The sequence below is a fragment of the Scatophagus argus genome, chromosome 5 (assembly GCF_020382885.2).
Source record: "Scatophagus argus isolate fScaArg1 chromosome 5, fScaArg1.pri, whole genome shotgun sequence".
Classification (NCBI taxonomy): Eukaryota; Metazoa; Chordata; class Actinopteri; family Scatophagidae; genus Scatophagus; species Scatophagus argus.
The window spans coordinates 26,020,012-26,037,169 of record NC_058497.1 but is presented as its reverse complement, the minus strand read 5'-3'; the positions used below and the strand labels follow the sequence as shown (position 1 = coordinate 26,037,169).

The following is a 17,158-nucleotide window of genomic DNA, read 5'->3' as shown; positions in this document are numbered from 1 at the left end:
CTGTTTTGGTCCCAGTTGCATTTGAACTTACCAACTATTTTGTGCTCAAAATTAAAAAAAAACACAAAATGTAGCAAACAGTATAACAAGCAGTATAACAAAATACATATATCAACATAATAAGAATGAAATGAATAAAAGCAATAAATTGACATCTTGTAAAAACAAACAAATCAAAAAATAAGAGCAATAAAAGCAATAATCACCTAGTTTTTGCCCTTATTGAATTGAGTTTTGATATATAAGAGCGGTTTGACGTGACAGATTTTTCAGAATTTCTTAATAATGGGGTGCAGTCTGGTGACAGTATGTAAGCATTTTCAGTATCTGCTGTCGGATCTCAGCGGTTCTGATGCCGTAAATCACTGGGTTGAAACAGCTCGGGAACAACAGGTACATGGTGCTGAAGAAGACCCGAATGGCTGCAGGAAGATGATTTCTGATCCGATATGACAAGAAAGCCACAAGTGCGATGGTCAGAGTGACAGTAATGACCATGATATGGGTTATGCAGGTGTGAAGTGCTTTGCCTCCTGACTTGCCGGACTTGATCAAAGAGTTGAATATCACCCCATACGATGCAGTAGTAAAGATGCTGTCTGCTACAGGGATGAAGAACACAGCCAGTAATGCAGTCAGGTTGTTGATGGCTATACTTCCACAGGCCAGCTCTGCTAAGGCCATGTGCTCACAGAAACAGTGGTTTATCACATTATCAGCACAAAATGACAGTGTTCCTGCCAGACTCACAAGCAGTGTGATCAGGATGGCGTTTCTGACCACCAGCGGGATTATGAACTTGAGGAATTTTGGTAAAGCCATGCATTCATTGTAGTAAAGTGGTGTGCAGATGGCAAAGTAGCGGTCTATGGCCATCCATACCAGCAGTGTGGACTGAAAAGTTCCCACAAAGTGAATGAAGTGCATCTGAACCAGGCAGCCGATCAGAGAGATTCCCCTCCAGTCGAACAAGAAGCTCAGCAGCATGTGAGGGACAAAAAACAGCGGGAGGCTCAGGTCCACAAACGCCATGCCAGCGATGAGGATGCACATCGGTGAGTGGAGGCTCCTCTGAGAAATGACAACATACAGCAGCAGGGAGTTGGCTGACAACGACACAACGAACATGATGGAAAATGGGATGAAGAGGACGGGCCTCAGAGCTCCGAGTTCGTTGAAACCATTGAGAATAAAGTGTTTGTGTGAGGAGACGTTCTCCATCCTCTCGTGCTCATAAAACCTCGTTCAGGATTTTAGTTTGATAAGCCTGAAAACAGAGAGAGACATGTAGAAATGAAACTTCCACTCACCTGCAAATTGTGTTTCTGTGGGATGCCTTTCGCGGTACAAGAAAACCTTATTTATATTGTATAATATTAAATGAGTTCAGCTGTTTCTAAGAGATTGGTACTTAAACATTTGAAAACACAGTGGGAAAACAGAATGTTAAGACCAATTTACATTCACATAATGGTGACTTTTAATATGTAATTCAATGTCACTGATTATTATGACTTAGGAACAGATGCAAAGATGAGCCACAGAAATGAAACTGATATATTAAAAAAAATCAAAGCAGTGTTTAAAAATGCCTTACTTCACTAATTTTTGGTGTTTTGTCCTTGTGAAAATGTAGTTATTATATAAAACATTTTCTTACTGTATTAAAGTGACTCGTATAGTTGGAGATATTTTATGTTTGGATTATTGATTGTACATTAAAGCTTCCTTACACCTGAATGGGGGTCAACGGTTTTCAGAAAATATATCTTCAGAGGGAGATAAGGTTGTCTAATGCCAGTTTCTGGTGTATTTGAGGCTCAATTCTGCTTTTCTGATAGAAATTCTTTACTTCAAATACTTTTATTGTCCTGACACTCCCTCAAAATATTTTCATGATTTGTCTCATATCGAGTATATGTTTCTCCACAGTGTAATTCTGCTCCAACATGACTTGACAACTTGTGCTTGGAAACAGTGCTTGAGAGAAACAGCAACATTTACCACAATTCTTTACATTTAACAGTAAGTCTGTTTTGGCTGCATTGGAACTTTCGACAGCAAATTTATGCCAAGGGAAAAACGATGCTTCTACACCATGAAACATTTTTGCAAACAAACCTGGCTCACATCTCAGGGTATTTGGTATTGCGCTGAAGAGAGAACTGAAAACACACAGAAAATATTGTGAAATTAATCCAAGTATTCAGCCAGTGGACAGAGATGATTTAACATGTTTCCTGACAGATAAATTAATGAGAATCACAACATGTAACAGTATAGAAAATCTCTGAAACAGTCTGAGATTAAATAATTTCCCCTCACTTTCTGATTAGTCATTTGGTTGGAAGAAGAGCAGAATTCAGAACTCAGTCCTGAAGAGTTGAACCTGATGAACGGTAGAAAAGAAATCAACAGGTTTTACTTGTTAGTGTTAGTACATCGACCCCTCCATCCACCTGACCCCCCTGAACACTTAACACTTTAATACCCTCCGTCTGATGTTGCCATTGGTCGACGAGACAAAATTGGACTGAAACTCCCAGGGTGTTATGAAATCAAAATAGGAAACACAGGAAGTAAAACTCCAACTTTGAAGAACCTTAAAACAAACTAACATTCTTTTCTGGGGAAGACTGAACAGAAACAGGTTTTATTCATAATAGATAATATTTTTACATCTTAAGTTTTGCTGATTAATTCTTACAGCACAACAGTTGTTCTTTTCTTAGCTGATTGATATTGAATGAACTTATGATGGAGCTGTGTGTGGGAAATGAAAATGTGCACGCGGTGCGATAGCATGAAAGCTAAGCACTGTTGTCAAACACAGAATATTTTCCCAGAGTTGGCAGATCTGCTTCAAGAATCTTCCCTGCACGGGAACCAGACTTGTGGGCAATTCTCCCAAACAGTCACAACATTGTCTTCGTGTTTCAGTCACAGTTTTCTCGCAGCCCTAATATATAAAACTTTCTTGAGGCCAGGAAACTGACAGTGAAAATACATTGATGGACAAAGTGTCAGGAGTTGAAGACAACAGATAAGAGCCCTGCTGAGATTGCTGTTATGTTCCTGTCAAAAGTTGGGAACTTGTGCTGGTCTTCATCTGCATCTGAGAGGAGAGGTCAGCTGCTGGCTCAAAGTATCATCAGGATGACCCCATAGAGCCATCGAGCTACATCATATCCCACGTTGAAACAGCTTGAAACTGTTCCTGAAACCATTGTGATAAACTTAATTGACTTGGAGGGCAGATGCATTTAGAAAGACAAGGAGGCAGAAAAATAGACATCCAAGCATATTCGAGTCTCCTACAAATCCAGAAACAGAACTAGCACCACTTTATGCAGTCTGGTTAGGTAATATTCACCCCAGGTATTTCATGTGTTGTCATGTTTGATAAGCTCTGTTAAACAAGGCCAGGCCATTATCAACAAGCCAAGCTGGCCCTGATCAAAGAGGTTTGGGCCAAGTGGGTGTAGCACCTGCCACTCATCTATAACTAAGTCCTATAACTGTTTATAACTAACTAAGTATCTCTAAGCCCTGACATCACAGTGGATGAGGGGACACTGACCATTCAAACAGGACATGCCAAGCAAACTGTTTAAATATGGGATGATGATGTGGGCAGCAAATTTTACTGTGAACATAACATGTCATTTTGTGCCATTACTTAAAAATATGAAATAGTTACAACACGTTTTTGCTAAATGCTGAGACAATAAGGACAGTATATTTCATAGAAGTATTATGTCAAAATAATCCTTACATTATGCTTTTACTCAGAAATCGGTTGTATGAGCCGTTGAGAGCTGTCATGAGCTGTTAATGAGGCCTTGAACAGGAAATGTAACCACAAAGGTTCAAAGGCAGTGTTCACAATAACTTGTTTAGACACAGCATTAGGCAATAACATATTTATTGTTATGGCTTTGTAATCAGCTGTAATGTGGTGGTCATTTTGGACCAGGAATACAGACTTAATTAACATGAAGCACAACAAGAACAACAAGAAGGTTAAATGTGTAAAGTGTTGATTTGCTTGCTCTCAGCACAGAAACTTTAGATTTGCTCATGACTTGCACGTGTGACAAACTCGCACATCTGCCATTTGTTCTTCAACTGCATTCACCCACACCTTCAGAGTGCGTGAAGTTGGCAGGATGGACCACTTAAGCAGAATATTGTCACTGTCAGAATGTCCAAGGGCAGGTGACTGCCAATAGAACACACGGTTGTCTACATAGAGAGACGAGTCAGTAGAAATACAGTTTGTTCAAAGATCAGATCTTCTGGCACTGAAATTGGCAGTCACATAAGGTTGAAGGTTTTCAGTGACTTTGAAGCTGCAGTATTTTCTAGCCTCCCAGGTGCCATTCTGCTGCTTTAGTTTGACAGTCTCATTCACTGCTGGTATCCACCAGGAGGTTCTCCAGTTACCACCCAGCTTCCTCTGAGATATAGAACAAATTGAACATCCTGCAGACAAAGCCCTCAACCAAATGTCACAATGTACCCCCATAACACATTCAAGTTTACAAGGTTTATTTGGCAGCTTCGCCCACTGCCTGATTCAACTCACCATCAGGTGACACCAAAGCTGTTTTGGTCCCAGTTGCATTTGAACTTACCAAATATTTTGTACTCAAACACGATGTTTGTTATGGATATTTTGTGCATAGAAGTTCAGATCAGCAGTCAGTAGTAAAACATCACCGGGGCTCATGGGTGTCACCACCTGATGTGGTTAAAACAAGACAAAACTTGCAAAATCTAAAACACAAAATATAGCAAACAGTATAACAAACAATATAACAAAATATTGATATCAACATAATAAGAATGAAATGAATAAAAACAATAAATTGACATCTCGTAAAAACAAATCAAAAAATAAGAGCAATAAAATTTCAATTCAATTTCAATTCAGTTTATTTATATAGCGCCACAACAACACAACTTTTCACAACAAAAGTTATCTCATGACACTTTCCAATTTGAGCAGGTCTAGACCAAACTCTTTCATTAAATTGTAAATAGAGAGAGCCCCACTTTCCCCAACATAAAAGCAATAATCACCTAGTTTTTGCCCTTATTGAATTGAGTTTTGATATATAAGAGCAGTTTGATGTGACAGATTTTTCAGAATTTCTTAATAATGGGGTGCAGTCTGGTGACAGTATGTAAGCATTTTCAGGATCTGCTGTCGGATCTCAGCGGTTCTGATGCCGTAAATCATTGGGTTGAAACAGCTCGGGAACAGCAGGTACATGGTGCTGAAGAAGACCCGAATGGCTACAGGAAGATGATTTCTGATCCGATATGACAAGAAAGCCACAAGTGCGATGGTCAGAGTGACAGTAATGACCACGATGTGGGTGATGCAGGTGTGAAGTGCTTTGACGCTTGACTTGCTGGACTTGATCACAGAGTTAAAAATCACCCCATACGATGCAGCAATAAAGATGAAATCTGCTACGGGATTTAGGAAAATAGTCATTAGCCCAGTCAGGTTGTTGATGGCTGTACTTCCACAGGCCAGCTCCACCAAGGCCATGTGCTCACAGAAACAGTGGTTCATCACATTATCAGCACAAAATGACAGTGTTCCTGCCAGACTCACAAGCAGTGTGATCAGGATGGCGTTTCTGACCACCAGTGGGATTATGAACTTGAGGAATCTTGGTAAAGCCATGCATTCATGGTAGTAAAGTGGTGTGCAGATGGCAAAGTAGCGGTCTATGGCCATCCATACCAGCAGTGTGGATTGAAAAGTTCCCACAAAGTGAATGAAGTGCATCTGAACCAGGCAGCCGAGCAGAGAGATTCCCCTCCAGTCGAACAAGAAGTTCAGCAGCATGTGAGGGACAAAAAACAGGGGGTAGCTCAGGTCCACAAACGCCATGCCAGCGATGAGGATGCACATCGGTGAGTGGAGGCTCCTCTGAGAAATGACAACATACAGCAGCAGGGAGTTGGCTGACAACGACACAACGAACATGATGGAAAATGGGATGAAGAGGACGGGCCTCAGAGCTCCGAGTTCGTTGAAACCATTGAGAATAAAGTGTTTGTGTGAGGAGACGTTCTCCATCCTCTCGTGCTCATAAAACCTCGTTCCGGATTTTAGTTTGTTAAGCCTGATCAGTCAACATTTTACACGGTTTTTAATGCCTTGAAGCTCATCTCCAGAAGACTAAGCACCTGTAGATGTGACGTTCAACTAACATCAGCAGGGAAAGTTTGAGCAAAAAGAGAACGACAGGGAACTCGACGAGGTTCAGAAATCAGGTCTACCGGATGACAGCAACAACATTTATCACTTAACCAATTTGTTGATTGAATGGAAATTGGAAATGGAAATGAATCAGCAACATATCACGAACCAGAAAACAGTTTAACAAAGCTCACAAAACACAACAAAGAAAAAAACTGACCAAATTATTCAACTGCTCAGCCACCCAGATCATCACACTAGAATATATGACACACGTATGATGTATCCATGTGTAGTTGTATGTGTTTAAGAGCTCAAATATAATTAACTGTGAGGACCTGCTCACACTTCAATAAAACAGAAATCAGCCAGATTCACTTGTTGGAGGCATCTTTAAATGCATCTTGTCTGCAGTGCATCAGGGTCAGCTGCTATCTCCATCAATCCCTCCCTCTCCCCGTCACTGCCGAACCACTGACTCTGCACTTTAATGCCCTCTGTGTGACGCAGCCATTGGCTGACGAGTCCAACACTTCGTCACTTGTCAAAATAAGACATTAAAGGGACAGTTCACCCCAAAATCAAAAATACACACTGTTCTTCTGAGTGCTACTTATCCATTTGGATAATTTTGGTGTGAGCTGGAATTAGATGGCCCCTGTCTCACAAAGATACATTTGGAAAAACTCAACATTGGTGTCTCTTCACAGAAATCATGAGCTGTTATTGAGATAATTCACACACCTTGTTGTGAGCACTTCCATATCGGAACTTTTTTCTTTTCGTATCACTGTGCAGATGGGAAACGTGCATCTAATTATGGGCGAGAGGCTCATGCTTGTTTCAGGGTGGGATGTAAACACTGGAACTCACTGAAATTTCAAATATTTTTAGTCTCTTCACTGCCTTTGCCTTGATATGCCTCCTAATATTACCTCATTCCTTGGCGACAGTAGTGAGGAAAAACTGCCTTTTAGAAGGCAGAATTTTCGGAACAGACAGAGCAATCAGAGCTGCAGCAACAGTAATAATACCAGAAGTATTGGAACTGTAGATAATGATAATTATGAAGTATACAGAAGGTATTATGGTGATTATGATAATGATAGAAAAAGTAATAATGGTAGTGGCTGTACAGAATAGTACTAGATTTAAATCCGCGGCAAGAGGTCCAACCATGATCCATGGGAACATGCGAGACAAGAAAGCACAAGGACTCCAGGGACGAAGTTGAGTTAGTAACATGCATTAATTGGACATAAATGTGTGCAGACGGAGAGTTAGAGGAGGCGAGAGAGGCTCAGTGCATCATGGGAGATCCCTGTCAGTCTAAGCCTATAGCAGCATAACTAGTGGCCAGCCTAGGCCAACCCTAACTATAAGATTTGTCACAGAGGAAAGTTTTTAGTCTCCTCTTAAATGTAGAGAGGGTGTCCGCCTCCCAGACGGAAACCGGAAGATGGTTCCATAGTAGAGGAGCTTGATAACTAAAGGCTCTGTTTCCCAATCTACTTTTGAAGACTCTAGGAGCCACAAGTAGCCCTGAATTTTGGGAATGCAAAGTTCTGGTGGGATAATACGGAACTATTAACTCTTTAAGATGTGATAGTGCCTGGCCGTTCAGGGCTTTTTATGTGAGGAGATGGATTTTAAACTCTATCCTGAATTTTACAGGTAGCCAATGTAGAGAAGCCAGTACAGGGGAAATATGATCTCATGCTGGTTCTTGTCAGTAATCTTGCTGCAGCATTCTGGATTAGCTGGAGAGTCTTTATAGATTTATTGGGGCAACCTGGTAGAAGGGAATTACAATTGTCCAGCCTGGAGGTAATGAATGCATGGACTAGTTTTTCTGCATCTTTCTGACTCAGGATGTGCCTAATTTTTGCAATATTGCAGAGGTGAAAGAATGCAGTCTTTGAAATATTCATTATGTGTGAGTTAAAGGACATGTCCTGGTCAAAGATAACTCCTAAATTCCTTACAGTGGAGCTTGAGGCCACGGCTAAGCCATCTAGCATTGCAATTATCACTGGATAATTTGTATCCAAGGTGTTCGGGGCCCAGAACAAAAGTTTTGTCTGAATTTAAAAGTAGGAAATTGCAAGTCGTCCATTTATGTCTTTAAGAAATGCCTGAAGTTTGGCTAACTGATTTGTTTCATCTGGTTTCACTGACAAGTACACTGTAAATTCTAACAAGTTGAGTTTACTTAAAAGAAATTTAGGACACCGATTACCTTGGGAAAAGTAAGTAAACAAATTTAGTTTTGTGATGTAGTGTGAAATTATTATATTTAAGTGAGCAGTACATGTTTTTGAAGTTGTAAGAACTTTATGTATCTCAGCACAGTTAAATTCAAATCAAGTTGTTGCAACTTCAATACTTTGTGTCACATTAACGTAATATATCCTGCCAAAACAAGTGGACATCGCTTTAAATTTGTAATAAACTTCACTTGAGGTATGTTAGTGTAATCCACTTTACTAAACTTGACAGAAAATCAATAAAGATAAGTCACATTAACTTAATATACTGTGCCAAAGTAAGTGAGCAGTACTTAATTTTAAATAAATGCACTTAACATACCTTAGTTTAGCTAACTTAAAAATAAGAATTCACAAAATGGCATTACAAACATGTTTTTTTTATTTCAGTATCTCTAAACAACAACAATAATAATCAACATGCTATTCATTCGGAAACTTGTCTAGAAAGAGATCATCAAAGGTCGAGTTTGACTGAACAATTATTCAAATTACAGTTGTAATTTGAATAATAGTACTTGGCCATATGGCGATTTTTGTTAATACTGTGATTAATTGTTCAGCACTAGTCCAAACCCTTCTGTTAGCGGGGAACCAGGACAGTCAGTGAAAAGAGGAGAGAAAACAGGGGGATTCAGTTATGCTAACACCAATTAGAGGCAAATCCTTCCTTGTAGTTTGCTGATTGCTTCAGATTTCTGCTAAGTTATGCCTTTCTCTAAATTATTATATACTCAATATTATGTGTTTGTGAGAGAGACTAAACATCATATACTGTATGCTCTTTTTCAACAGTTTTTACTCACTGAACACCTGCACTGATGGCTCTTTTTTATGCTTTCCGATCACAAATGCGAAACATAGGGAACAAATACAAGAAGTAGGTATCAATAGATACTTTTTTTTTTTTTTTTTAATACTGTTGGCTCCCCAAGTACCTCCTCCCTTTCTGCAATTACGAGGTAGCAATAACTGCACGCCCATAATATTGAGCCAGATGAGTATGAAATGAAATGAGTAAGTAAAATGGCTGAGTAAAAAAAACAAATAAACAAAACAATGGTATTCTTTTGACAGTTATTGTGAAGATTCACAGTTTTGTTAGAGTGATCATTCTCACTGTGTTGTGTATCAAATTTGTTTATATATTTCTTAAGAATAAAAAATGGAGACCTTTGCAGTTCCACCAAGAAAGAAAAAAAAAAATTGTCGTGGTTTCATTATCAAAACAAAAAAAGATGCAAGTAAAACATAATATTCAATGCAGTAAAAATAAATGCATAAAATATTAAATGTTTTGATGAATTGTTCAGCCCCATCATACTCGCACTCATTCACACACCACACGTGTGTAGAAAACCAGTATAGCTATCCCTACACAACGTCTAGAACAAAAGAGCATTTTTTAATGTTTGCGGTTTTGGGCTAAGCTTTTGTTGTCCGAGGTTCAACAGTATCTTCTATGTGAACTCAAATATGTTCTTCATACCTTCGGGGTGATCCAGATGGAGTACATACATTAAGCCGAACAGAAGACAGAGTGCTTGAGAGGTTGTGGGAATCTCATCCATGGCAGTGTTTCCTTCAAGGATGATTGCAATGTTGTTAATCAGTGGTGGCGTGTCCTCAGCCATGATTCTAAGAACCCCAACAGGCACCTGTGTGAAGTCACATGCAAAGTCTGAATCTTGCATTAAAAATAAAATAACACAAATAAATTAAGGTAGTTATAGTGTTCTCACTCTTATGATGCACAACATCACCTAGTTACTATTAGAGAGCTCTTTAGAATATGAGCAGGTAGAAATGGCTGCATTTCAACTAAAAGAATAAAAAAAAATAATAAAACGCAATACAACTTCATCTGTGAAGCTCTAACTTTGGCTTTAACTACCAACTGATTAAAAATATGTCACTTGTTTATTGTTGTGACATCCCAACTTAAGTATGTTTGGTTTGTAAAGTCAATACAGGCTATAATAACTAACTTGACCTCAGTTCTTGAGAATTTTACTATTGGCTAAATCTGAGATCTGATGATGTCCTAAAATGTGCACTGTGCGATGGTCAATCATTATCATTATAAATGTACTTACTGAGCAGCTGAGGAACAATTTGCTGGAATTATCTCTAAGACACAGGGGCAGACATTGCAGGACAGCAGTGCGTGTTGTGGTGATGTCATTGATCTCATGGAAAAGATGACCAAAAAAGAATAAGCAGAAGACTATATGAAAGCAAACTTATTTGGAAAAATTTGGCTGGAGGAGGCGATCAAGCGATTGGCCGACAAATCCTTTTCTGGTTTTGAAGAGTTCAGTGAGACAAGTGGTATGGTGGTCCAGAGCTTCGTTGGTCTGGCTGGGTAAGACAGTTATCTGGTACCCTGGTGGCCAATACAGTCTTGGTGACCGTAAAAAACTAGTATGATTTGAGTTAAATGCACTATTTCATCCTAAGTAAGAACATTGTTTGCATTTACAGTGTACACTTGTGGGTCATCTGTATAACAATGAAAATTTATGGTGTCTTTCCTAATTATATCACCGATGGAGAGCATATAAAGGGTGAGTAGTATTGGCCCAAGCACAGAGCCTTGGGGGACTCCGTGACCAACTTTTGTGAGTATGGACGATGCGTCATTAACATGAGCAAATTGAGATTGATCTGATAAATACGACTGAAACCATCTTTATGCAGTTCTTTTAATGCCAATTAGATTGATTTGATAAATACGACTGAAACCAGCTTAATGCAGTTCTTTCAATGCCACTTAGGTGTTCCAGTTTGTGTAATAAGATAGAATGGTCAATGGTGTGAAATGCAGTACTAAGGTGTAACCGTACAAGGACGGAGATAAGTCCCTCGTCTGATACCAATGGAAAGTCATTTTTGACTTTGACTAAATGCCATCTCTGTGCTGTGATGAGCTCTAAAGCCATATTGAAAATCCTCAAGTAAGTTATTACTATGTAGAAAGCCATGTAGCTGTTCGCTCAAGGATCTTGTAGAGAAATGGAAGGTTAGATATTGGTCTATGGTTGCTTAACACATCTGGGTCAAGGAGAGGTTTGACTACAGCTACTTTAAAAGACTGGGGTACATAGCCTGTTATTATGGACAGATTGATCGTGTCTAATAGAGAGGTGCTAAGTAAGGGTAAAACTTCTTTGAGCAGCTTAGCTGGGATGGAGTGTAAGAGGCATGTTGTTGGTTTCAATGAAAATATGAGTGAATTTAGTTGATGTCAATGGGAGAAAAGCACTATGGCTCTGTCAGCCTGGCTACAGTGCTGAACAGAAACCTGGAGATATGCTTGTTATCCTCAATTAATTTTGAGTAATATGCTTCTCTGGCAGTCCATAGGGCCTTATATTTTTTGTGCGATTTTAGGTCCTGTGTGTTAATACAGTATGTCAAAATGAAAAAAATAACAGTAAAGTCACAATTGTGAGGTTGTGCTGAAGAAAAATCATACCAAACATGGCAAGGTAAAAAATTTCTAAGCTGAAATATAAAGGTAGAATCAAAAATAGTCAAAAGCTGACAATCATACATGACTCCAGAGGGTTAAACTGTTCCTGAAACCATCGTGATAAACTTAATTGACTTGGAGGGCAGATGCATTTAGAAAGACAAGGAGGCAGAAAAATAGACATCCAAGCATATTCGAGTCTCCTACAAATCCAGAGACAGAACTAGCACCACTTTATGCAGTCTGGTTAGGTAATATTCACCCCAGGTATTTCATGTGTTGTCATGTTTGATAAGCTCTGTTAAACAAGGCCAGGCCATTATCAACAAGCCAAGCTGGCCCTGATCAAAGAGGTTTGGGCCAAGTGGGTGTAGCACCTGCCACTCATCTATAACTAAGTCCTATAACTGTTTATAACTAACTAAGTATCTCTAAGCCCTGACATCACAGTGGATGAGGGGACACTGACCATTCAAACAGGACATGCCAAGCAAACTGTTTAAATATGGGATGATGATGTGGGCAGCAAATTTTACTGTGAACATAACATGTCATTTTGTGCCATTACTTAAAAATATGAAATAGTTACAACACGTTTTTGCTAAATGCTGAGACAATAAGGACAGTATATTTCATAGAAGTATTATGTCAAAATAATCCTTATATTATGCTTTTACTCAGAAATCGGTTGTATGAGCCGTTGAGAGCTGTCATGAGCTGTTAATGAGGCCTTGAACAGGAAATGTAACCACAAAGGTTCAAAGGCAGTGTTCACAATAACTTGTTTAGACACAGCATTAGGCAATAACATATTTATTGTTATGGCTTTGTAATCAGCTGTAATGTGGTGGTCATTTTGGACCAGGAATACAGACTTAATTAACATGAAGCACAACAAGAACAACAAGAAGGTTAAATGTGTAAAGTGTTGATTTGCTTGCTCTCAGCACAGAAACTTTAGATTTGCTCATGACTTGCACGTATGACAAACTCGCACATCTGCCATTTGTTCTTCAACTGCATTCACCCACACCTTCAGAGTGCGTGAAGTTGGCAGGATGGACCACTTAGGCAGAATATTGTCACTGTCAGAATGTCCAAGGGCAGGTGACTGCCAATAGAACACACGGTTGTCTACATAGAGAGACGAGTCAGTAGAAATACAGTTTGTTCAAATGAGATGTTCTGGCACTCAAACGGTCACTAATGTTTGCCTCAGCCCAGCCAGTCAGTTCATATATACCTAACGTGTGATGAACATGAGGCAGTCCTCATAGAAGTTTATTGTTTCCATATAATAGAGCTATTTTACATGGCATTTTTAATAGTTTCCTAATAATGAGGGCAAGTCAGCATTTTAATAATGTGCTGTCGGATCTCGGTGGTTCTGATGCCATAAATCATTGGGTTGAAACAGCTCGGGAACAGCAGGTACATGATGCTGAAGAAAACCCGAATACCTTCCGGAAGATGATTTCTGATCCGATACGACAGCAAAGCAGCAAGTGCTACGATCAGACTGACAGTAATGACCACAATGTGGGTGATGCAGGTGTGAAGCGCTTTGACACTTGACTTGCCGGACTTGAGCACAGAGCTGAATATCACCACATACGACACAGCAATAAAGATGAAATCTGCTACAGGATTTAGGAAAATAGTCATTAGCCCAATCAGGTTGTTGATGGCTGTACTTCCACAGGCCAGTTCCACCAAGGCCATGTGCTCACAGAAACAGTGGTTCATCACATTATCAGCACAAAATGACAGTGTTCCTGCCAGACTCACAAGCAGTGTAAACAGGAGGACATTTCTGACCACAAGTGGGATTATGAACTTGAGGAATCTTGGTAAAGCCATGCATTCATGGTAGTAAAGTGGTGTGCAGATGGCAAAGTAGCGGTCTATGGCCATCCATACCAGAGAAGTGGAGTGAAAAGATGCAACAAAGTGAATGAAGTGCATCTGAACCAGGCAGCCGATCAGAGAGATTCCCCTCCAGTCGAACAAGAAGTTCAGCAGCATGTGAGGGACAAAAAACAGGGGGTAGCTCAGGTCCACAAATGCCATGCCAGCGATGAGGATGCACATCGGTGAGTGGAGGCTCCTCTGAGAAATGATGACGTACAGCAGCAGGGAGTTGGCTGAGAGGGAAACAACGAACATGAAGAAGAATGGGATGAAGAGGACGGGCCTCAGAGCTCCGAGTTCGTTGAAACCATTGAAGATGAAGTATTGGTGTGAGGAGACGTTCTCCATCCTCCCCTCCTCATATAACCTCTTTAACATTTCAAGTTTGGTCTCTCTTCAGAGAGAGACCAAATGATTGGAAAGTTAAACTTCCACACAACTGCAAATGATGTTTCTGTAGGATGACAAAATAATTCAAGAAATCATTGGCATGTGAAGAAAAACTTAAACCCCAGGATGGGGCCTGCTTTCACTTTCTGACTGACACCCTGATACCCAGCAACCACTTCAATGTAATTTTAGTTAATTTAATTTATAAAGCTTCAAATGACATTTTTTCACAGTTTACCTCAGTTCACTTTTCAGTCGATACCAGAACAACTTTATCCTTTCACAGTCTGTTCAGATGATGAAAACATGTCAGCACTGTATTACTGAGTAGTTTGTGATTTTTTACAGTCGAATAATGGACTGTGCATTGAAACCTCCTCACACCTGAATCATGCACAGTGTATAGCTACTTTTTTTTTCAGGGTTTGTTTTTTCCAGGGAAAAAAAGTCTGCACTTATTGTAAGTGCTTTCACAACAATTTGTTATGTCACAACTTATTGTAAGAGCCATTTTTTTGATTCAACCCCAACTGATATTCCTGGGATTTTTCTTTCTCACCCTCCTTGTAGCTCACCTGTCTTAGTCGTCACTCCTCATTGTTTTTCCAAACTGTGATCCTACACAATGTTCCATGAGTCTACTCTGTGAAGATGATACCTCATTCATGTCTTTCTGACTTCATGTCTTCCCTCCTCTGTTGCTCTTACTCCTCGTAATCAGGGTCTACGCTTAAATAGTTTTGAATGTTTGAAAAGACCTGAGGAAAATTTGTTATTTTTCTCAAAATAAATAGCTCTGACCTGACAGCAGGTGTGCTGAGAAAGCATGGGTGCTACAAACACACCATCATTGACTACATTTTAAAACACAGTGAAAACATCGTGGATTTAATACAAAGATTCAGCCAGCGGAGTGTGGTGATTTCCATTGTATCTAGACTTGCAAAACCAAAACTTGACAGCAAATAAAATGCCTGAAACAATCTGAGGTAAAATAATATCCCCTCACTGTCTTTGATTTGAAGAAAATCAAATTTCAGGTCTCAGACATGAAGGATTAAACCCAAAGAACTGCAGACAGTTCAGCTCTGTAGGAAAAAAGCCATCAGGTTTTACTGGTTGGAGTTTGAGTGTCCATCACTAAATGTGTGCTGCTGATTTCAGCTGCTGGCTGTTCTTCATCCAGTCCTCCCTCCACCCGTCCCTACTGAATGCTGATTCAGCACTTTAATACCCTCCATCTGATGAGAGAAAGTCAGACTGAGAGTCCCACAGTGTCATGCAATCCAATTAAGAAAGTATAGGAAACTTACATTTTGCTTTAAACAAAGTAGAAAGTTCTTCCCGGTTAGAATGGAAGAAAAAACAGTGGCTGAATGATTTTGCGTGCATAGATTTGTAAGTTGCTCCCTCAAACTACTGTAGCCGGGGGAATTTATTTGTTGCTACTGTGGTCAGTTAGTGAGTAGCAGAAGCTAGCAGCTGCGTTTCAGTTTTATGATTTCAAATTACTGAAATTGTTGCCTTCAAACTGGGTTAGTAATTATTGGCTGGTAGCTTGGCTGGTCAAATTTTAGCTAACTTGCTAGTACTAAGTTAGCTGTCAGACTTAACAGAGAATCGCTTATTTATTTTACTGGGAGGACATATCATCAGTGTAAAAGACAACTGGGGGACTGATAACCAGTAAAACTATGCAGCTATGTTACTTGTTCATGAAGCTGCATGATCATCACTGAATTGTTATCAGCGTCACTTAAGCTTACTCCTGACCTGTCATCATACCTCTTCCTCTGCTATTTTTTGAACATCTTTAATACATAATTAATTTTAATTGGTAGAACGCTCTGTTACAATCACTTTGCTGCCAACGTTGTTAAAATAAATAAATAAGAAAAACCCCTATCAGCCCCATATTAATCTATCACCACTTTATGCAGACTCTGATTGGGTGATTTGTTGTGCCGCGATGTCATTGACATTTCACATCTAGTCATGGGTGGTCAGCAGAGATGTAGCGATCGACCAGCCAGGAACCAGAATCAGCTGTTTTGCAGAGCGCTTGTCCTGGAACGGCGATCAATCGATCAGTCTCCTGTATCTCCAATTCCAAGACAGTCCTTTACGCATGTGCCACACATCATATGCACAGCAGCGCAGGCTGGAACGTCACAGGTTATTATATTGACCTTAAACAGTTAATCAAAGTTAAGAGTTGCAGTATTCACAATAACTTGTGTTGATAGCTCTTAACACGCGTTGGGTGTTAATATGTGTATTGTTATGGCTTTATAAACAGCTGGAACAGCAAACTTAATTAACATGAGGCAAACGCAACAGAAGGGTCAAACCTGGAAAGTGTTGTGATTTAATTTGAGGATTTAAGGATGCTTAATTTTCATTGCAGAAACTTTAGATTTGTTTGTGACTTACTTCCTCATCTGCCATTTGTTCTCCAACTGCATTCACACACACTTGGCTGTCAATGGAAAACACAGTCTTCTATCTACTGCAGTTGGCAGTAGGTTGATGACCACAGTTTGATTGGTTTGAGTCGACCCAACAGCAGAACTACAGTTTGTTCAAATCAGATCTTCTGGCACTCAAATAGGCAGCCACTGAAGGTTGAAGAGGTTGAATAAGAAGACTGATTTCAGGCCAGTGGAGCAGAGATGTGAAAATAACACCTTCACCACCAAATAGTCACTAATGTTGGCCTAAACCCAGCCAGTCAGTTCAGCTGCTGAGCCTGCTGTAAGCCCTGAAAAAGAAAGCATTCGCCTGTCATCGTTTTTATGTTTCATGAACATATTCATTTTTGTCATTATTACCTTCTAATCTTTTATTTTTGCCTCATAGTAATGGCCATCCACAAAACAGAATCATTTTAAA

The 17,158-nt window shown here is 39.6% G+C and overlaps 3 protein-coding genes across 3 annotated transcripts; all 3 read right to left on the bottom strand.

The window, feature by feature from the left end:
• Positions 1-279: 279 nt before the first annotated feature.
• LOC124059250 (olfactory receptor 52K1-like) lies at positions 280-1,221 on the bottom strand. Its single transcript, XM_046389102.1, has one exon. It carries the CDS (start codon positions 1,219-1,221, stop codon positions 280-282), a length of 942 nt encoding a protein of 313 aa, XP_046245058.1.
• A 3,891-nt stretch (positions 1,222-5,112) lies between these two features.
• Positions 5,113-6,100, bottom strand: LOC124058743 (olfactory receptor 52K1-like). Its single transcript, XM_046388272.1, has one exon. It carries the CDS (start codon positions 6,098-6,100, stop codon positions 5,159-5,161), a length of 942 nt encoding a protein of 313 aa, XP_046244228.1. The 3' UTR covers positions 5,113-5,158.
• A 7,197-nt stretch (positions 6,101-13,297) lies between these two features.
• On the bottom strand, positions 13,298-14,349 carry LOC124059249 (olfactory receptor 52K1-like). Its single transcript, XM_046389100.1, has one exon. The coding sequence runs from the start codon at positions 14,252-14,254 to the stop codon at positions 13,298-13,300; it is 957 nt and encodes a 318-aa protein (XP_046245056.1). The 5' UTR covers positions 14,255-14,349.
• Between the last annotated feature and the right edge of the window lie 2,809 nt (positions 14,350-17,158).